At 34.9% G+C, this 22,554-nt stretch overlaps 1 protein-coding gene across 5 annotated transcripts in view; it reads left to right on the forward strand.

Moving 5' to 3' along the window:
• The window catches only part of BTBD8 (BTB domain containing 8), a 40,572-nt gene that overhangs the window by 12,413 nt on the left and 5,605 nt on the right, over positions 1-22,554 (forward strand). For 2 of the 5 annotated variants that reach the window (XM_049808307.1, XM_049808308.1), the window contains exons 5-17: positions 2,730-2,819; positions 5,014-5,094; positions 6,264-6,360; positions 6,997-7,085; positions 7,305-7,407; positions 11,055-11,237; positions 12,056-12,193; positions 13,250-13,379; positions 15,969-16,030; positions 17,109-17,745; positions 18,103-18,190; positions 18,756-18,895; positions 20,050-22,404. In XM_049808307.1, coding sequence (XP_049664264.1) covers positions 2,730-2,819; positions 5,014-5,094; positions 6,264-6,360; positions 6,997-7,085; positions 7,305-7,407; positions 11,055-11,237; positions 12,056-12,193; positions 13,250-13,379; positions 15,969-16,030; positions 17,109-17,745; positions 18,103-18,190; positions 18,756-18,895; positions 20,050-22,404 — 4,193 coding nt within the window. Of the gene's footprint in view, positions 1-2,729; positions 2,820-5,013; positions 5,095-5,248; positions 5,388-6,263; positions 6,361-6,398; positions 7,086-7,227; positions 7,408-11,054; positions 11,238-12,055; positions 12,194-13,249; positions 13,380-15,968; positions 16,031-17,108; positions 17,746-18,102; positions 18,191-18,755; positions 18,896-20,049; positions 22,405-22,554 lie in introns of those variants that run through there. The other 3 variants (XM_049808309.1, XM_049808310.1, XM_049808311.1) reach the window with 3 other exon arrangements.

A 22,554-nucleotide genomic window follows, 5' to 3' on the forward strand; every position in this document is an offset into this window, starting at 1 on the left:
CTGTGCTCTCTGAAGAAAATGAAAAATTGATCAATAAACTATTCAGCTATTAATGCTGAATAAAATTACCATACAGGTAGAAAGTTTCTGGAGTAGTAATTTTTTCTGCTTTTCAGAACTGCATATGGAATCTGATTCTACTCTCATTACTTCAGTCATGTAGATGTAAAGATTGTCAGCAGCCTTTAGTAGGTCTGAAGTCCAAGACCATTTAAGAACTTCGGCTTATCCTAACCTTCTGTAGGTTGGGAAAGCAAATAAAAGTGTCAGTACCATTCCTTGTACCTTTGATATGAGTCTGTTCGCATTTGAGGTAGCAAACTAGACAGCCTGTATTTTGTTCCCTTTGAGTATATAAATAACAGAAAGATTATAAAAAACCTTTACCACTTTTAATATTTTCTCAACACAAAACCATTGGGGGGGTTATATTACTGACGTTACAAATATCTTTGCAGAAGATATGTCATAATGGGGCGGGGGTATTTATTTTTTTAAATAATAGAATTAGGATATATACTACATTTCCAGAATGTAATTAGACAGATTTCTTTCTTCTGGTCTACACTGTAAGAAGACATGTTCTCAGGTCTGTAACTTTGCGAAATGAATAGTTTATGCAAAAAGAAAGTCAACAAAAAGATTCCATCAGCAGAGCTTCTTTAATTTAGGCCATTTGCTGCCTGGAGCAATGTATCTACTCTAACCAGCATCAAAAAATATGGAGTAAATCAAAGAGAAAACAAGGGTGTTCTGAAACAGGCACAAGACTTGCTTATTTTAATACTGTATCATGTGAACAGTAGGAGTCAATAAGGGAAATCTAACTTTGGGTATAACTGTGGTGAAAGCACCTGTATGATTTACTTATTTTAAGGTGTTTTTTTTAGGTTCTCACCCAGAAGACAGTTTAAGTCCCCATGCTCGCCCACCCACTTATCTCAGTATTCCTTACTTTCTCATTAAGTCCTATGAACTTCCAATAGACTTTACAGTGTGAGCAGCAGTGCTGTGAGAGAGTTGCCAAGTTACATCTTCCTAGTACTGTGTTGCATTCTTACAGAGCTCTGAGTGGAGCAAGTCAAATTTGTGGCATAAACCATGACAGTAGGAAAGCAGAGACAATTTTACTTCAAATTAATTTGGTATCTCGATGTATTTTATAAGTTGAAATTTTATCAATGTATATTTAGGTAATACATACTTGTCCACATTCTACTGAGTAGCTGACTTATTTAAAATGAGTCTTTGAAATATCTACTTCAACTATGCTCTTGAAACTGATCTAGCCCTGTTCATTTCTAAAATTTATTTGGAAGAGGATGACAAGTTTGGAGATAGTGTACTTCATATCTCCATGATATTGTGTTACTGTATCTTACGCACATGCGATCCTGTTTTCATATTCAAAATTTCAAATACTCAAAGTTGTGATGTAATGCCCATTTACGTGTGGACATACTTCACACTGAGAAATGAAACATTCTGTAAAAGCATTATTATTATTATTATTGCTGGATGAATCACAGGAGGAATGTGCGAGCAGTTCCTAATTTAAAGTTTTGAGACTTCCGAAGCAGGAGGAGGGAAGAGAGATGAGAGATTCCAGAATATATAATGACTACAAAAAAGACCATAAATAGCGTTCTTACTTCTTCCTACGCAAAATGAGAGTGCTCTGAAACATTTTAAGAGCCAAAAAATACATGTAAGAGAAAGGATTCTCATGCTTGATATAACACTTTGCTTTTTCTGCCACAGGAAATACATTACATAAAGTAATTTTATAAATAATAGGAAGCTTAGTAAGTGTCAGGAAAAAACCGTATGTATGAGAATATTACTACAGCTGTGATAGCCCAGATAAGATACATAAAAGCTAACACTATAACTGCTGTAAATCTGGAAGGGCGAAATCATAAAGCAATTTTCATTCACCATCTTCTCTTCCTTTCTGCCCTTCCACTTCCACCTTGAGAAGCTCCTGTTGCAAAGGTCTTCTCATCTGGTTTTTTGAAGACTGCGATACTGGTGGAGATACTGAGATACACAGACTACTGGTCTGGGGTTTCTTTATTGTCTGATGGAAGTAGTAGTAAATCAAATTAGCCCCTTTATGGCCAGTTATGCTTTTAAATATACAAGGGCGGTAAGTCTAAACAGAAGTAATTGATAGTTTTTCTTAAACAGTGCTGGAAACACACATCATATTGTTGTATCAGATGTTAGTATGAAGTTTGTTTGACTTTTATGATGTGCTGGTAGGTGGCCAGCCAATTTTGAGTAAGAGAAGTTTTATACTTCTCTTTTCATTTTAATAAATACACGTTCTGTAGTATAGAAAGAATTTAAAAGATTCAGGGTATAATTATTTGGCTAAAATGGGCTGTATAAACAACATTGTTTATTGTTATTTGGTAAATAAACCAGAAGAAATAAATTTGCAATTTGATATCGTGTAAAAGGAAAATGCTTGTGATAATAGGTTTCCTCTGTGTGAATGTTGAAGTCACCCTAGAAAAAAGTTTTAACTGAGAAACTTAGAATACTGTTTGTTTTTTTTTTTTCTCTAGCATATTTTGAAATTCCAAACATACTGGAAGAAAAGGCATGCAGTATACAGATGACACCTTAACGCATAAAGGGCAAAGATTTAAGTCAATGTTATCAAAGAGTCTCATAATAAATATTTGTATCTAGTGGAATAATGTTTACTTTTTCTCTCTCAGGGCCATTTTATGTGCCAGATCTAGTTACTTTGCTGCTATGCTGAGTGGAAGTTGGGCTGAAAGCTCCCAAGAGCACATCACTCTTCAAGGGTAAGTGTTGTCTTTGCAAGTCATGTGGGAGCAAAGGTAGGCAATTTAAAATCACTGCAAATATGTAACAACTGTGCTGTGTATAGAGCGCTGAAGATTAATCTGCCTTGACACTTTTCTTCAACCTGATCCATTTCCTGAGTACTGTTTTGACTTCAGTATGAAACAGCTTGTGTGGTGTATTTGTTAATATTGTCAGATGGTTCAGGGAAGAAGAAGTCTCTTTCATCAGCAGAAGAGTACTAATCCTTTTTTGTAGAGTAAGTTTTAGTATTCACAGTCTATTTTACAATTATATTCTTTCACTTCATGCTGTACATGTCGTGAAAAGTATTACAAATGTCTGAACAGTGTAATTTATTTTCATATCTATTTGTACAGTAAGAGTATATTTACAATGTAAAGATGAATAAACAATTACATTTCTTTAATAGTGTTTAATAATGATATTTCAGCATCATACACTAAAATAATTTTGACTAATGTGCTTGTTCGCAATGGCTTCCTGTGTGAGAGCTGAAAATAATGGAGCTGTCAGTGTAGGATAAATACTTAAGACTTCAAAGATAAACTGGGGACTGCCAGGTTAGTTCTTTTCAGTATCAGAAAAATCAACTGAAATATATTAAATTTTCTTTAAAAGCAAACTAATACTGATACTTGTACGTGTTAGCCTTTTTTGTTCAGGCATGATGTTGGCTGACTTGGCTTTCTTCAGAAAGAACTGTGTACCTTGCAGTGCTGCAAAATATAATTTGTGTTAATATAAAATTGCTTGGCCAAGTGATACTTTATCCTATTTTCATAATTTTAGTTTTCTGTCAGTGTAATAATACTGCTGCAAAATCAGGAAGGTTATCTGTTGATTTGTTTATAACTTCCTAATCCTTATAAAACAATACACTTCTAATTTAATTGATTCCTTATCTTTTATGCTATATAGAGTATGTTTTAGAGGCTGATAATCAACAATTACTCCGGTATTTATACTTCTCTCCCTGTAATTGATTTCTACATGGTTAAGAACTTTTTTGCCCTTATTTTTCAGTAGAGGCTTTTTTCTGAGAAGTACTTAATCTTTATAGAGTATATTCTCATGCCAATATCTCTTAATTTCTGTAATTAAGAATCATATCCATAATTTTACCTTTCCTAGTTCAGTTTTCTGTTTGGTGCAGATTTCCATGCTGTGTTTTTAAACACTTATAAATAAAGTACATATGGCTTACTCTGAAATAATGAAAATTCTACATAGGTAACAGCTGTCAAGACTGCGGGAAACTCCTTCTTGCTGATTTTATGGCTATCACGTACTGATATGCCGAGGCACAACTGTGCTGATTTCACTTCTTAGGGTGTTGCAACATGGTGGCTTTTTTCCTTTTGATTTTAGTCATCAATGTCTGTAGCTTAAACATCTAATGTTTTAAGGGTCTTAGCTCAATCTGCATGACTATATTCCATTTATACTAATGTACACAGCAATTGTGGGTTCTGAAGATTGCACACCAAGATGTACATATGTAAATACAATAATGTATTGTTCAGGAGATCGTGTCCACCATTTAAAATAGACATTCTGTGCTTTTCTGCATTATGGTATTGGGATGATGCAAGGATGCAAACATTACTCTGTGTAAGAATTCCATATTTCTTAATCTAAATCTAGGCATAAAGATCTTTTCTAAGTAATTTGAAATGCAAAATTCCTACTTAGCATTGCAATGAAACTGTTAAATGTATTTTTTATTGTGGGAAAAGCTTAAATATATCATAAAATCAATCATTTTAAAAAATCATTGTAAAACAATTTTTTAATATATGATTGCTTAATAATTGACTTATTACTAGTAAAGAGCTTGGAGATGATGAAAAAATCCTTTGTATTATCAGTGTAAATAATCTAGATACTAGTATTAGTCTGTTTATGACTTACATTCAAAGATTTAAAGTATTACAAAGTTTCAGCAAGACTATTGAGTAGCAAAATTCACCCAAAATATAGTCCATCTAGATACTTTCACGTTGCAGTTATCTTGAAAATAGCTTTAAATTTATCAGATCATTTACCTTCCATTCACAGAACAGCTGGATGATATATCAGGCTTTTGACCAACTTCCTTTGGCTAAGAAATGTGATGCGTTTTATTCTGGACACGTCTTCATTTGTATTTTTTTCCTTTCTTTTTTGCAGCATAAGCCATGTAGAAATGAGTGTCATCTTGCATTTTATATATGGAGCTATTATGGACTTCCCCGACAAAGTTGATGTTGGGTATATGTCAACTTTTATTATTTTTTTTAATTGTAATTTGTGCTTGTTCTGTATTTTCTCAGTTAAAAGTCAAAAGGAAAATCCTTCATATAATATAAATAAGACAAAGATGTCAAATATAATAATCATTACACCTAAACATACTTGAGGAAATTCAAAAAATAAAGCTGCTGAAGAAATCTTATTTATTTGACAGCTACTGGAAAAAGTGTGCCACCCATTTTTGGAATATTATATGAGGAGAGTGGAAAAACAAGAGGGTGTTTTATACCAAAATAATTCCCAATTTGCCTGTACGTTCCTTTTAATTTTCAGAATAATATATACAATGTGTGATAATAAGTAACAGTTAATATTTGGAATTTATTTTTAAATAATCAGTTGGGTTGATGCAAAGGCTAAGTAGTTAATCTTAGATCCATAAAAGATGATACATAGCAACCAATGTAAATGTTGGCATTTTCTTCTGGGATGGTTTTTAATCACAGTTTAATACATAATTGTGTATTAGTGAAGTAGGTTCTGACGTGTAAATTCCCTGAAACCATTTATATATTAGCTGTTGAACTCTGCCACTAAACATTAAAATGCTACAATTTCTTAATGTTAGAAATTGTTCAAAGCTTGTCTATCTAAAATAAAAATATGCAATTGTTTATAATATGCCCCAATGTCAATGCTTAGGTAACTAATTGATACAGAAAATAAAACTATGGTGTTGATTATTATATAACATAATTAATAGTTTGCTCACTGTGCTTTTTAGTATTTGGAAGGGACATAATTCTCAGATACGATGACATCAATAACATTTTACATAATCCTTGGAAAAAAACTACAAAAAAACCCCACCTCTGCTGGCACAAATATATTTTTCACTTGCTACCTTTAAAATAGAGAAACTGAGAGTCTTCTAAAGAGTTTCTCAGTCAATGGCTGAGGCTTGCTTTTATATAGACTGAATTCAGTGGTTGGGAGATTATTATTAGGTCAATACGTGTTCCTGTTTGAAGATTATTCTTTGGCAAGTTTCACACTTGGTTATCAATCCATTTCTGAAGTAAATTCTGACTGAACAAAGAGGTGAAATTAGCATGTAAATTGTCTTGTAAGCAAAATGCATATATCAAAATTATTTTTGATTCCTGTTGCTACTGCTTTCTCTTTAGTCGCATGTTGGGCATTGCAGATATGTATGGGCTAGATGGGCTGAAAGAAGTAGCTATCTACATTTTGAAAAGAGATTACTGCAATTTTTTCCAAAAGGTATGTCAGTTCTCATGCTACTTCATGAGCTGTAAAGCTTAAGAAGAATTTTGGTTTTATTACTTACACATCACATTGACGAGATACTTAACTGTGTGGTCAAGGTGTCAACTTTAGTCAACGGACCCTATTCTTATGTGTAAATCTGCTAAATTCACTGTGATTGATGATGGGAGTAAGGCCTGTGGTTATCATCCACATATTTATAGAAACTTGTAAACCACAATTGATGAAAAGCAGTATTTCACACAATTCAATATATTAAATTACATGGAGTATAATTTAATACATCCCATTGTATATGTAATTGTACTTTAATAGGAATATGGAAATACTACATATTTGCATATCAGGTTTCCTGGGCATATACTTAGAAAATATTTCTGTTCAATTATTTTGAAAACAAACAACTGCTCAGAGGTGAGCATTTTCTTGCACTAGGCTTACTAGACTGAATACTACTTTATTGACATGTGTGGAAACAGATGACTTCCCTATTCTACATAAAGGCAAACAAACTTAAATATCATAGTAGCTAACAGTCCTTCTGTTTTAACTGAAGATTTTGTACTTCTGTACAGTCTCTTCTGTAAGTCAGAATGTACAATAATTGTGACAATTTGCTAACAATTCTAGCCTGTTCCTGGAAAACAGCAACCTGTACTAGAGTGCATGGCTATTGCTTATTCATTGGGAGTGGAAAACCTATATGCTGCTTGCATGAAGTAAGTAAAATAAAATAAATTATGGTTTATGTTTTTCATTCCTTTGCTTTCTGTTGAAATTATTTTATTTCGCAAGATTGGGTTTATTTTGGCATATAAAATGTTCACATTTAAAACATTTTTTTTCTTCACAATACTTTAGAGGCATCATTTATGCTAACAAGTGAAGATGGATCATTTTTCATCTTCCTTACCTAAGAAAGGCTCTCTTTTCAACAGATGGGTAGGAAAACATTTTGCAAAATGTTTGTCAGAGAGAAGCTTTGCCGGTTTACCTACTGAACTTCAAAACAACTGTCTTGTTATGTTGATTAACTCTTTGGTAAGTAGTATATAGCGTGCTTTATATAAAACTAGAACAATGTAAATTTTTTCCTTATTTAGCTGTACAATGTAATTCAAGACATAATATAGTATTTAAAATCTGTAGTACACCTAAACTATGTAAAAAATCCCATTAAAATAACAATTTACAAACAGATTTTGATGTGCAGATGTCATTGTTATGCTTCAGGGCAGACAGTCTAGTGATAATCACATCCAAGTCCAGCATAATAATACAAAATAAGTTTTTGAAACACAGCTGTGACATCATAGCACAACATTATGTATTCAGATAGCGGGGAACAGCAAATTGATTTATCAATTTCTATGTTAGGTGGCGGCATACATCATCTGTGATTGCCTTTTCCTCTTCACCTATGTTCTAATTTGGAAAAAATGTACTTTTTTTTTCAGACTTCAGATGATCACTGCCATTTGTTTATAGGCAAGGTGACTTTTCAAAAATAAAGTAACAGTATAGTATACATTTCTTCTACTTCTCAGATAGCAGTACTGAATTGGTCCCCTCAAAGCTTGGCATTCATTTTTTGTGGCACATACTTACATTGTTCCGTTTCAGGTCTGCCTAAACTTAAGTATTTTTTGTGTTTCTGTATAAAACTAGGCTCAGAGCTGACTTAAAGTAACTGATTTGAACTAGACCTATTAACAGGAATTTGGTCCAGTAATTAGCCTATAAATGCACTCAATTGGAACAGAGATATGAAGAGTACGTAGAGGAGCTAAAGGTGAATCTGTACAGCTGCTGCCAAGCATGACTATGTATGTGGCTGTAATGTGGATTGGCATATGTGAAGTTTAATCTAACTAACTCGGGTAACATTCACAGGACAGCTTTGGTTCTAGCACACACCAGACAGCTAAGGATGTGATGTCTCGTATATCTCATGCTGAAGTCCTTGGCCCCATGTCTCTGTTATTGTTGTTATCCAAGCTAAATAGCTCAGGTACGGCTACCCATGCTGCCAAACATATCTGCAGTTCAAGAGATGCACTCTTAAATGGTTCTGGCCAAAAGCTGCCCCCCACTGAGAGGCCTGTGAAGGCTTCTTGGGACAGTTTTTTCTCAGGACTTCTTTGATAGAGTACTTGCCCCATCAAGTGCTGAGGCCAGCAGGTCAGCTGTGAGTGGTGGCTGCTACTGCATATTCAGGTGGAAGCCTGAAAAATGAGATTTCAGAGCTATGTGGCTGTACCCAGAGAAGCTTGAGAGTATCCACAGTTAACAGAAACCAAACAGTCCTTCTGCCAGAATGCATAAATTCTAACAGAATAAAGATAGTAGCTGTAGCTCTTAAGATATTATGTGTTCTGCCACTATATTAGATCAGTATACTCAGTTGTTCCTAGAATATATATGTAGCTTTGTATGTCATATGTTGTATAAATATTTGAGAAGTTTTCAGTTCATTCTGATCTACAGGTGTTCTTAGTTACACCGTCACGCATCTCTAAACTAGCTTAGGTATGTACTGTAGCCAAGAGTGTATGTAGACACAGTTCTAGGCTCTTCTCCAGGCACCCTTGTGCAACATTATCGGAACAACTTACAGGTAAACCTAAGGCACTTCAGGCTTTCCTTCACCTCTGTGCCTGTTATATCAAGATGCTGTGGTTACAGTTTGTGTTGAAAAAGCTACCAGCATTTGCACTGTGGTCCTTAGTACTGCTCCAGTTGTGTACCCAGCTTCTCTGGAAGATTTTCGCAGTCTGGACTAAACTGTGTTTTGGTTCCCATTTTACTGACTTAAAATTTGTGTTGGTGTGCCTTTCCAAGATTCAGTGGTATTTTATGGACTGAAGCCTCGAAAGCTTTCAGAATTGCAAAATTAAAAATAAAGCATAAGCCTCTTCTGCCCACAGAACAGTTCTGGGGAGTGATCATTAACTCTGAGCTCTTAAGACACCCAGTCCAAAAACTTGTGGAACTCCCAGCGGAGTTTTTCACAGTCTGCAAAAATGCTTAAGGCTGCCTGAGGGAGAAAGAAGAAAAGGTCTGACATTAATTTTGCAGGGGATACTCTATGTTTTACAATCATCTTTTCTCTGCTGCTACAATTCTCTGCTGTAAAACTTGTCAACAGTTACACCCAGTTAAACAGTATGACTCTACTGATCCTTTCCTTTACCAGTCTTGGAAATGTAAAACAATGTGGGGCAGCCCTTCAGAGGAAGAAAAAGTGCAAAGAAAAGGAGATTGCTGATCAGGAAATCTCTGGGAAGCCACAATGATGAACACAGAAACATTAAAAAGGGAGTGCAGTTTAAAACACTGTTCAGGTACTTATCCCTGGTGTCTAAACTACCTGCAAGAAAATTACCATTTTTTTAGATAAGTGGACTCCACTTTAGAATGGTTAGGAAAGAAATATAACAAGAGAAGTAAAATTCAGTTAGAGCCACTCCTACGAAGTACTGATTTAATTAGAAGTCAGTTAAGGCATTTTCTGTTTCACTGGAAGTGTGTAATGGAGTAAATGCTTATTGCCTTGTGAGCAGGGGCTGAATTCTGGACAATTCAAAAAACTTGTAATTGAGTCCAGTAGGTGCAAGATCAAATAATAAGCATATACTTAATCTTTAATCTACTTTATATGCATAGAAGCAAACTGGTTTTGCCCACAGATGAGTAAGATGAGTAAAATGATAAAATACAGTTGAACAATGCCTGGCCAGATTTTATGTTTTAACTATAATATGCATGAGGAAAATCCTCCCTGCTTTCTACTTTGCATGGGACAAACATGATTATAATCTGAATTTACAGCAGGGGGTTTTGTGTCAAATATTTATCTGAATTGTTGCTTTCTCCAGTGTTACTGATCTTACTGCATAATTTATCAGTGACATGCTAGGCCATGTTGAGTAGAGCTTTCAATCCATTCTAATGTGGATAACAATAAATTGCAAGTCTTTTTAAGTGATGTGTTAGCCAGTAGAAGTTGCCCTCAGGTACCGTGCTGATGCAATGCATGCATGTAGTGCATGAAAGACACAGAGCAGGGGGATAAATATTAGCAAATCTGTTTGTTGGTTTCAAATGTAACTATAAAGATAACAGTTATGTTGCTTAGAGAAACATTAGACAACAAAGAGGGTAAGTTCAATTAAAACTCTATCTGGGAAGTCAAGTATTTGATGTCCAACTCTTTTAAATAAAGCAAAAGGATTCATAACTATGAAAACGCTTGGGTATTTCTGTATCCCAAATGCTAGGCCATCCATACTCACCGAAAACTTTCACTTCCCCATTTTACTACATCTTTCAGTGACCTAAAAGGTTCTTCTCTATTCAGTTTCTCCCATTAACATTTGCCTTACATTGTTCAGGACTGCAGTATGTAATGATACACAGTTGAAAAAATAACAGTAAAAGCCACTGAAAACTTTACTGCCTAACTTCAGCAGGCAAAACAGAAGCAGTAGATTTTTCTTCTGCTGTTTTAGTTTCAAAGGTAGGTATAATGTTCAGAATTATCAAAATCCAGATTTACTTAAAGAAGGGAAATAAGTACATGATTGGATCCTTGTGTAAGTGTTCAGTAATTGAACAGAAACTATTTTAGAGCAGCAATTCTTTAGATGATTACTTGGCAACAGGCTAATTTCTGGTTTTATTTTAAGAACAACAAGAATGCTGCTTTCCTTTTGATGGAGAGTGACCGGCTGATCAATAGTCTTCCCCAAGTGAAATGGACAGAGACAGCTGTGGCCTTGGCATCTAGGCTACAAGAAGAATGTGTAACATTTATTGTGGCAAACTTCCTACACGTAGTACAAAGTGAAGGCTTCTCTATTTTGTTGCAGGTAAAAGTGCCCTCAAGTTATTGTATGCTTCCAAATTGAATTGTATCACACTTTGGATAGTTCAGGCTGCTAAATAATCAAAATACTTTCAACTTGTGCTTTAAAGTACAATTCTATGGAAAATTAAAAAAAAAAAAAAAAAAAGGCAGTGCTCAGGTTTTTTTGGCGGTGGTTTGGTTGGGTTTTTTTCACTGTGGTTTTAAAACACGTTAATACTTTGATATGCAGGGTTGATACTGCGTTCTGGTTATGTGCCTCTGTTAAGCAAAAGTTCTAGTGAATTTACTGGGACAGTTGCTGTGTTGGAAAGAGGTAAATATATACATAAACTTCGAAAAAGCTTTCAGACCCCTAGAACAACAGCATGTTCTTACAAGAATGATCATGAGTATTGGCAGTATACTCAAACTTCTACTGATTTTTGTTGCAAGTTGCAAGAATGTGGCAATGCTGCAAGTCCTAGTAAAAACACACCTAGTCATCTAGCTGGTTCATTTCTCCCAAGAAAGATTGCTTTAATATGTATAGCGGATTAAAAAAATAAATAGGGAGATGTTAAAACATTTTGCCTTTGAATCTAGAGTTGCATGTGGCTGTAAATTCATCAGTGTGCTTGCTCCTAAAATTTGGGTTAGTGAGAAGCCTGAGGATGATTTGCTAGAGGCCTGGAGAGGGGTGGGGTTACGGAATGGATACAAAGGAAGATGCTCAGCTTTGGAATACCTCCTGCACAGCGTGATAGCAGATTGCTCAGTAATGCTTTTGCATACGAAGTACACGCTTTTGTTTTAAACGGCTGCCTTTTGTTGTTTCCTCAGGCACAGGCGATGAGCAGCAAACCTGACCTTCTAGAACTAATTTTTAATGCAATTGAAAAAAGTATTAATAATGAAAATAGCTGCTTGCTTCTTGTAGCTGTGGATACATTGTTGGACTCCACAAATGTGAAGGAGATGGTAGGTTTTTCAATGTGCAGTGTTTGTAGGAAAAACTATTCTGGTATTGTTTCGTGCAGTGGTTCAAATCAAATGATGTGGTTTGAGCTCAGGTGGCTTCTGCATAAATCCAAGGTCCTGTTGGAAGTGCAGAAAATGTTGGCATTTGTTTACTGGATATTAACACTTTTTTCCTTTAAAGAGAAACCCTATCTCTGGCAACAAAAAAATTTATTATCTATTACTGAGAATGTAAGTCCCATGGGCACCACTGCTCTGCTGATCTTTACTATCACTTTAAATTTGTGATGAGAAAAAAACTTATCAAAATGTTGCATTACCTTAAATTTACAGGGGAAGAGAGCTTATTTTCCTTCTATGTATCTTTGCCCCCCTTTTTCTAAGTTACAGCTACATTTGCTTTTGTTTAAGACTGTCCTCTGAAGCAAGGACTGCCTCTTAATCTAGGGTCTGGTTTTTCGGATTGGGGGGAGGTGTCAGTCTCCATATGTGTAATATACCATGTATATCTGCACAATCTAAATAATGGTATTTAAGCTGTGGTTGACTGTAATGCTGGGGATAATTCATGAATAGCATGACATACTGATTAAAATCCAGAATGATGCTACAAGCAAAGAATCAAAAATAAATGCAAAATGATTTACTGCAATCTGGTGTTATTGTAGATCTTCGTGGTTAAAGCAATGAAAATTTAATCAGATACATTATTTTTCCCTAGAGTATTTGACCTTGTTGTGACACAGCTGACAGTAAAAAGCTATTATGGGGTTCATTTATTAAAAAAAAAAAAAAAAAGAAAGAAAAGAAAGGGAAAAAAGAGCAATGTGGTGTTTTCTAGTGCTGTAGTATGCCTGGGTTCTAAAGTACTGTAAAAATCACTGTGGTGGGCAATAATCCTTCAAAACCAGCATCTCCATCCACCAGACCATTATAAAATATAAGTGATGACATCATTGATCTAGCTTAGGGAGTAAGTAGATTCTGAAAGGAATAATGACTGGTTGCTATGACAATATGCCCCTCGCCAGCTGCTGATTTGTTACTTGAACACAGGGTTTTACGTGCAAGATCCAGGCTCTGCGTGATAAGCTCTGGGTCTTCCTCGTTCAGTCTTTTTATGCTGTTCGTCACACAGAAAGCTGGAAGCTGATGAGGCCAGACCATCAACATAAAATACAAGCAGGTATGTCTGGCATCAAATGGCATTAGAATTTTTTAGCAGTTTGTTTAGTAGATAAAATGTAGGTGGTATTGTGGATCCAGATACAAATTAAAGCAATGTTTGTGATGCTCTAGGTTTTTGAAGTGGTATTTTAGAATACAAGCATGATAGCATGCTTAGCTTGTTTCAAACATGGAAATCAGTAAGTCATTTTCTGTGAAGAGTCTCCCCCTTTTTTTCTTTTTAGCAGTGCATGTAATAGGAACCAAAACCATGTAGATTGTTTCTATTCTTATTTACAGCTACTCTAAATTATTGAAAATACTGCAGTAGGATTAAAAACCTTATCTGTCTCATTTTTAAGGAGATAAGCACTGTGGATTAATTAAATTTGCACAAAGCAGATTATGTGTTCTATGAATTCAGTTTCTATCCTTTACTATTTTCTCCATAATGTATAAATATTGCTTGTCTCTTGCATAATGCTTATCTCATGCACTGTGAGTAAATGCAGATAGCTTGAGTTCACAGTTGATTGGTATTGTGATATTGTGTATGCTACTGCAGAGAGCCCCTAAGGAGCTGCATAGTGTTCTCTCCAAATTTTAACAGACAGCACTCCCAAGAAAAAGGAGGTTTTGTTCTGAATGTTTCTTTGTTTTGAAGTACGCAAGTATTCTGAGGATGCGGAACTGATGATGGAGTTCGGGTTATGGTTGAATATTAGCTTTGACAGTACAGTGTTATAAAAGAATGTGTTGAAGGCTTCTCTAAAATCAAATTAGTTTTGATTCAAAAGAGTTTGGGTGTCCTTTTTGTTAAAGATATTAGTAGCTAGGATATGATAGTTATAAAATTGTTTATGCCTATAGGTAGATGAAAATTTTATTCTACAATTGCATGCTGAGAGAAGGATGCAGTGACAGTCTTTCTAAGCATGATTTAGGGATGTAGTCAAATAACATTTCACTGCTGCTGTATAAAACAGGTTTATGATTTCTTTCTGGATTATAAAATCCTTCAGAAGCTTAGGAGCTGTCTTTAGAAACAAGTGTGTGGGGTTTTGTTTTGTTTTGTTTTTTTATTTGAGGTGTTTTAGTTTTAGGATGATCATGTCCTTATTGTAAATAATGTTTAGGCTGCTTTGCACTAGTGCTTTCAATACAAAAAAATATGTAAGACCAAGGTGTGCCTTAGTTGTCCAAAGTGCATCTTGCCAGAAATTGTTTTGTTTTCTTTTAGATTAAATTATAACTCTGAGCTAGCATACATTTTATATGTAAACAGACAGGCTGAAATGTTTGCATAAATTATCTGGTTTTAATTACAGCCAAAATGATTACACAATACTGGTGGACAGATTTTAATCTTCAGTTGAATTATGTCTGGGATAACTTAAATCAACTTTCATCTTAAAGACTTCTGGTGGTGCCTTATCTTCTAGAGGTTTAACCTATATAGAATTAGAAGGCTATAATAGAGGAGGAAACATGCCAAAATAAGACAGATGATATTGTGGGTTTTTTTCATTCACAATGTGTCTTGTGTTTTCTTAGGCACAAGTTTATATGGATTTTGTCTTAATATATTGGTATGTATTAATGTGCAGAGTCATTGCTAGAAAAAGGATTAGATCCCTGGGGTGCCATTTTCAGCATACCTTTTGTGTGATTTTTACAGACCTATATAAAAATTATTTTTAGTATCTTCAATAAGAATTCAGCAGAATTTTTATTTGTGTTATATATACAAAAAAATGTATCCATGTATAAATAGTATGTCACAACATAAGGCACTGAATGCTTAAATTTGTTAATACGTTTTTTGCAAAACCTTTTTCCAGTTGAAATATTAGTACAAACAAAAATGAAACCTTATCGATTCTGGGTCTGTACACTGTCTATAAATATCCTTTTTGTATTCTACAAGCGCAATTGATTTAAAGGCTTTATTGAAAAATGCTTCCCTTCCAGAGTAGACCCGTCAAAAAAAAAGGGGGGAGGGGGGCATTCACTGCCTGAAAATTCCACATGACAATCACAGGGATAACTCTCATGACATTATGCTGCATGCAATCTAAAGAGGCACTATGATCTTACTGTGTACATTTAGATATTTTGGCTTTACCACTTTTGAAAACTGATGTAATTTGCTTTAATGTAATTAATCTCTTCTTTAAATAGTATAAATAAATATTCTATAAATTACAGTACATCCCTTAAAAGTCATTAGTACTCTAAATTTGAAGGTCTCTTTTTTTTTGTAAATTGTGTACACTTCCAAAGGTCTCAGTGCACTGCAAGCTTTAAGTGAGCTGAGCTTGGATAAACAAAAGTGTGTCTTACTATGGAAATGGGGAAACAGAACAGTTAAACAATGTGCTTATGGCCATGTGACCTCATTACAGATACCACATTTTTTGTTCTGAGCATAAAACCATGTATTTCCACTTAACATTTGCCATGTCACCAAAATTAGCCTTCCTAGAATAATTACAGGACCCAAAGAACTGCTTTCTGATTTCAGATGATGTTAATTGAGTAGGCTGGATTGTTTCTGACTCCCTTCTTTTCTGCTAAATAGTAAAGAAACCACTTGTTTCTTTTACAGCTGCATTTGACAAGGGTGATGACCGAAGACTTGGTAAAAAACCTGTATTCAGTAGTTCTCAGGTAAACATTTATATCCAAACATTAAAAATACTCAGAAGCTTGCAAACAAAATTATTTTCATCATGTGTTTTAAATTAAATATTAATTTGTAGTATTACTTAATGGAACTTGCTTTTAAAAAAATTTATTTTTTTCATGAACTGTTATTTCTGCAGAATCAGTAATGTCCATTACTGGAAACATCTTAGGACTCAGCCTATGGTCTGCTACATTTTCAAACAGATAATCTCAAATAAAAGACAGGAATTTGTGTTCAGAATCTCACATTCCCCTGTTGCTACGTAATGAAACTGATCTGTTTCCCAGTGCAAATGGTTTGCTACTGAGCTAATGATTCTCTGCTATTATCACAAGCCACCACAGCACTGAGTCTGTTACGCTCCCTGCCCTGAAAAAATATTTTTTAAGTGTCCTCGACAACTCTTCTGCAGAGACTCACACTCAAACCTACATTACTATTTGGTAGAAAAACAGTATGGGTTTGACATGATTTGATGGTCTTGGATATGCTGCAATGACACTGGTATCTCAAAGTTTCCATTTCATGCATTTAATTCTCGATGTTTCAGTATATGTCTTTACCTGAGAGAGAGAATAAATGTTGTCATTTATCTGGTGGGTACACTGGTGGTAATGGTTAAAAACATCACATGTATTATAAATTAATTTGGTGGGTTTTGTTTGTAATAATTCATATTCTTTATTCCTCTTTGGAAAATATGCACATATAACCCATCAGCAGACACTAATAATATAAATAAATATTACAGAGTAATTTGTCCATAGGAAAAGTGAAACTCTACTTAGATATTTCTATATCTTCCATATAGAGCAGTATTTCACATGAGATTTACTAGACATTTTAGTTATTTCTGGTACTTTTATATGTTTGAAAGCCAGCAGTCTGAGCTAAATTTTTTTTTTATTATTATTATTTCTATGCTGAATCTTGTTGGTTTGGATTCATGTACTACTTTAAAAGTAGCTGTGTTTCAGAAATGAAAGATTATGGATAGTTTGTTATAAATGTCTTCTGTTTTTTGTTTGGTTTTCTTTTCACTGATGCTTTTTTTTCTAGCTAAACAAATCTATTACCGACTCTGTTGTTATAAGGAATACTTCCTGGACAGAACACAGCAGGAAAGATTGCTGGGGAGATTCTTCCACTAATCAGGATAAAATGAAATCTGATGGATTAGGAGCATCTGGACATACGTCCAGCACCAATAGAAACACTGTTAATAAGGCTTCAAAGCATGAGGATGTTAAAGGGAAAGATGGCAAAAAAATGGTTTCCAAGATTACTAAGGATTCAAAACCTGGGGAAAAGGCCTCTTCACCAAAGGCTAGAGCTGTTATAAAGACAAAAATAGAAAATAATGGAAATGTGAAGGCTGAAAGCATGCTTACCAAGCAAGATATAGAAAAGACATCATCTGCAAGTGGACAAAAAAATTCCGGAAGTGGCAAAGGACTAAAGAACCATGAAGGAAAAATTGCAGGTGCCAGACCTAAAGTGCTCACAGTAACATCAAGCATGCAGATCAAAACAAAACCGTTGAAAAAAACTACAGGGAAGGAATCTCCCTCCTTAGTGACTGTTGCAGGAACTTCCAGCAAGTCAGCAAACTCAAACATAGATACCCAGACTGCCACTGAACAGGCAGAGGAAGTCAAAGAGGATAAACTGGTAGAGGAAGGGAAAAAACAGACTGGTAATTTTTTTTAATTCTTTTTTTCTTTTTTCTTTTTTTTTTTTTTTTTAACATTTGTCCCAGGCTGGTCATGCACTGAAAAACCAGCCTGGGAAGCTTTAAAAAAATCTATAGATGGATGAGAGTCACCTTATTCCCCTGTAAATGAATATTAACTTGAGATAAGAATATTACATTTCTCCTCTATTAACGGACTTAATTTTATTATCAACTGATAGCTATATAAAATAGTACAAGTTTTACAAGTTTAGCATCTATGTTGTTTTCAATAGCTCATCTTCATATATTATAATTTTTTCAGTTCTTATATGCAATGCATTTCCCCTTATAATTAACTTTGAATTTACTTTACAATAGTAAAAACAAAGCCATCTGTGAAGACACCAAATGGAGTTGCTAACAAAAAAAAAAAGACTGAGCTTGAGGCTAATGTCACAACAAGCAGGTATGTTACAAACCAATATGCTGTGTTACATGTATGTATGTGTGTGTGTATATGTTTGTGAAAAAAGCTTCAGGTGAACTGTTAAACTTACTGTTAAGTCAACATGTTCTTTTTAATCTGAGAATGGTTGTCTATTACATGTTATTAGCAAAACAATTTGAGTTAGATATTGGAAACATTGCTGTGAAGATAAAATTGGTTTGGCTTTTGTGTTTGATTGTTCCATGTGAATAATTTTAAAATTGTTATAGGTCATTCAGAATTCTGCATACTGGAACAGTTAATTATTACACAAGGTGGTGTAAACTTACTCTAAACTTTCTGGGATAGCTTAGATTAAATTGGACAGGAAGACAGCTGAAGCACTATGAAATTGTGAAATAGGTCATTTACAAAAATAGATACATACATACAGATTTTATTTTCAGAAAGTATACCTTTTAGGTTACATTTCCAATGTTTATATATGTGTGCATATGAAAACACATATATTGCTTTTTTAAATGTAATTAAACATTGCCAAATCTTAAGCTTGGAAATAATGGATATAGTAATTTCTTTGCAGTCTGACAAAAAAATCAACTGGAAAAGGGTGTAATGAACAAAATGTACAAGCTGTTCTAAAGAAAAAAGTGAATGTGAGTAGCAATTCTGCAGCACAGCAAAAGGCTCAAAACACACCTACCAATTCTCCCAAGAACCAAGGTAAAGTTTCCTACCGCAATGAAATGGTCTGCCATTGTTATGTAAATCTTTGGTTGTTGGGTGTTTTTTTTTCTTTTTTTCATGGAAGCATTTGGCAAAATCTACAGACCAATTCTGTCTGTTTCCCATATTTCACTTTTGGTGACAATCCTAAACTGTAAAATGCAAATGAATGTGTTTCAACTTCAAAATATTTAAAAGATGGTCTTCACTGCCAGTTGGTGTTTTCTTCGCCTTGTTTAATCTGCTTTGCAGAGTCTTTTATTCACTGATCCCCTGCACTTCTGCACTTGGAACCATGACTGAATTCAATAGAAATTCTGTAGGTCAAGCATTTATAATATGCATCAAAGATCTGGACTGCAGACTCCTTTATGAACTGTTAGCTCACACCTCCCTTTTTTTGGTGATCCCCCCTAGCAGTAGCGCTACTGATACTGACCTACCCCACAAAGGAACACTTGATTTCAACAGCTATTTATATCAAGTGTGAGAAATGACATTGTAGACCACAGACAGGAAACCCTGCTTTTATAAAGATACAAAGTGTTAAGGATGGAGCTCTCTTTAATCCCATTTGGACTTGGCAATTACTGGTTGGGGAAGAAGAAAAAATATTCAAGTTAGATTATCTTAAATGCATTATGGTACAGAAAACACAGGTCCTGTCAATTTGTGGTCATTAAAGATATGGCAGTATTTTCTGACTGAGCAGGGACATTAATTCTGGTATTCTAATCCCATTATAACTAATGTAATTATTTTCTGCCTAGTTTCATTTCCTCTACAATATAAATTGAATATAGTACTCATCACTTCCTGTGCTAAGCTGCTGTGCAGTGCTTCTATGCACTACTAGATAGCTGCTGCTTTCTACTCCAGTGATGACTACTTCGGTTACAGGTTGAAGTAATTCCTTTACGTATAGTCTATGAAGTGCTTTAGTTTTAAAGATGGCAGGTAAATGCAAGATGGTATTTTTGTCTACTATTTAAGATCTCAATTCTTAATTCTTTAACAAGCCTTAAATCCCTAAGTTACATAAAAAGTTAAGTAACTTGCTTCTCAACATAAACAAACACTAACATAAATTTGGTGAATATACTTTGACTAGCATATACAACCTTTATAGTCTTTTTTTTACTGTTTGTCAGGACCTCAGGGAGAATCACCAAATTCAGTGAAATCAGGAATGTCTCCAAAACATAATGAAGAAAAAAATGTGTTGCAACATCTTGTTCAGACAACACTCCCAGAAAAACATCCTTCAGCCAAGAAGAGGAGCATTAAGCAGTCACAAACACCTGTAGCAAAAGCCACCGCAAAAGTAACACCTAAAACTTTGGTTCCGTCAAAGCATGCTGAGATGATGAATAACAAAGACCCAAAACCAAAAATGGCTGGGCAATCTGTATTAAAATCTCAGTCCTCTGCCCAAAAATATTCAAGGAGTGAATCTCCTGTTGTCCAGAAGAATGTGCACACCTCTGAGCACAGAAATTCAGGACAGAAACTTGAAAAAAACATGGCTGATGCTGTGGCAGGTCAGCTTCATGACAGTAATGAATGCTATTCTGCAAAGCAAAGTGAATCTTTAAAATCTGGGATGGAAAGTAGCAGTGAAGATAAACTGCTGGCATCCTGTCAACCCAATAAACAAAAATTATCAGATCCTTCTGAAAACGTGGAATACAAAATACAATCCGAATCTTCTTCTCCACTAATTACAGAAGAAACTATTTCTAAACTGCATATTTCACTGCAAAATGAAATGGAAGCAAGACAAATCTGTGGAGATCAGACTGGAATTAAACAGATTAAAGATAGAGAGAAAGATGATAATGCAGCTGAATTTCACTGTCATGCACAGCCTTCCAGTGATGGATACTCAGACTTTTCCAAGGAAACGAATCAAAAGGCTACTGCTTCAGGAGAACTGGTGAAACATTCAAGAGCAACTGAAGTCTGTACTAAGCAAAGTAATAAATTAAACTCTGAAACAGACCTTAACTACAGTGAAAATGTTTTACCAAGCTTTTCCAGAATGATAACCAATAAAGAGGATGAGACATCTCCTCAGATTCATATGGAGGGATTTCTTAGAGCTGATGAGCTGCATGATACATCAGCCTTGACTGAATACAAATCAGTTACAGCAGATTTAGATGATGTTTCGGAATGTTCTACAGAACAAATAACAGAAAAATGTTCACCTAGTTACACAGAGCCTATAGATCCTACAGAAATGCCAGAAAACCAAGAAAATGCAGAAATTCCCTTTGTGGACCACTGGAGTACCGGTGCACTAGATCCAAAAGAGAGTCCCGAGTCAGATACTGGCAGTGCAACCACATCCTCTGATGATATAAAACCAAGATCAGAAGATTATGACGCTGGAGGCTCTCAGGATGATGAAGGATCCAATGAAAGAGGGATTTCTAAATGCAGCACTATGTTATGCCACGATTTTCTTGGAAGAAGCAGCAGTGACACAAGTACACCTGAGGAATTAAAAATTTATGACAGCAGCCTAAGAATAGAAGTGAAAATGAAAAAAGAGGGTTCTGATCTCTTCCGTGTTAATTCAACAAGTGATGATGAAATACCAAGAAAAAGACCTGAAATCTGGTCCCATCAAGAAAGTGCAAGGACCAATACTAGAGAAAGCAAAAGTTCTACTTTTGGTAATGCACAGTTTACTCAGGAAGCAGACCAAGTTTCTTCTTCTGCTGATGAAACAGAAGATGACAGATCTGAAGCAGAGAATGTTGCAGAAAACTTTCCTCCATCAAATGTTCCTACTCAACAGTTCCAAGGAATTGATAATTTAGCTTTTGAAGATGCAACAGAAAATGATACTGCAAGTCATGAGTTTTCTAAAACTAAAAATTTCAAACGTTCTGTTTTACTTTCAGTAGATGAATGCGAAGAACTGGGATCTGATGATAAAGTGGAAACTCACACTTCACATCAGCATTCAATAGATTCTCTTACTCCTTCAGAAGTATTTGACAGTGTTTCTCAAGAGCACCATGGAAAGACTTTTTATTCAAGATACTCAGTGGAAATTGAAGATGGATTCCTAGACTGCAAACAGCATAAGGATAGAGACAATAGATCGGATAAAACTGAAAGTTCTTTCCTACATCTTCATGGCACTGAAATCCCAGGGAAGGAGAATCAAGGTGCTTCAATGACTGAACAAAATTGCCCAGAGAAAGTATATTCAGCAGCTAGTCCATGTACAGGAGAAAAACAAAAAGTAAATACGAAGAACGAGGTGGCTAGTGAATTTCACCAGTGCAATAAATACTTAGACAATGATGCAAAATCTCAAGAAAGACCATGTCATTTGGATCTTCATCAGAGAGAAACTAATTCTGATGTGCAAAAGAGCAGCTCTGCAAAACCTGTAGAAGCCAGTAAGAATCAGATACTGACTCAGGAAGGTCAAGTGAGAGACAGTCAACCAGCAACTACTGAATGCGCTAATACTGATTTACTTCCAGGTAATGTACAGAAATAGAAACATTCAGTCATTCAAAAACAAAGTAATAGGGAAAGCTTTGGCAATTTGTCTGGGATTGAATCCTGAACTGAAGTAATTTTGGCTGAAACTATATTAAATTTAAATATTTTTAAGTATTTCACTTGGGTAG

This window comes from Accipiter gentilis, chromosome 8 (genome assembly GCF_929443795.1).
Source record: "Accipiter gentilis chromosome 8, bAccGen1.1, whole genome shotgun sequence".
In the NCBI taxonomy this organism is placed as follows: Eukaryota; Metazoa; Chordata; class Aves; order Accipitriformes; family Accipitridae; genus Astur; species Astur gentilis.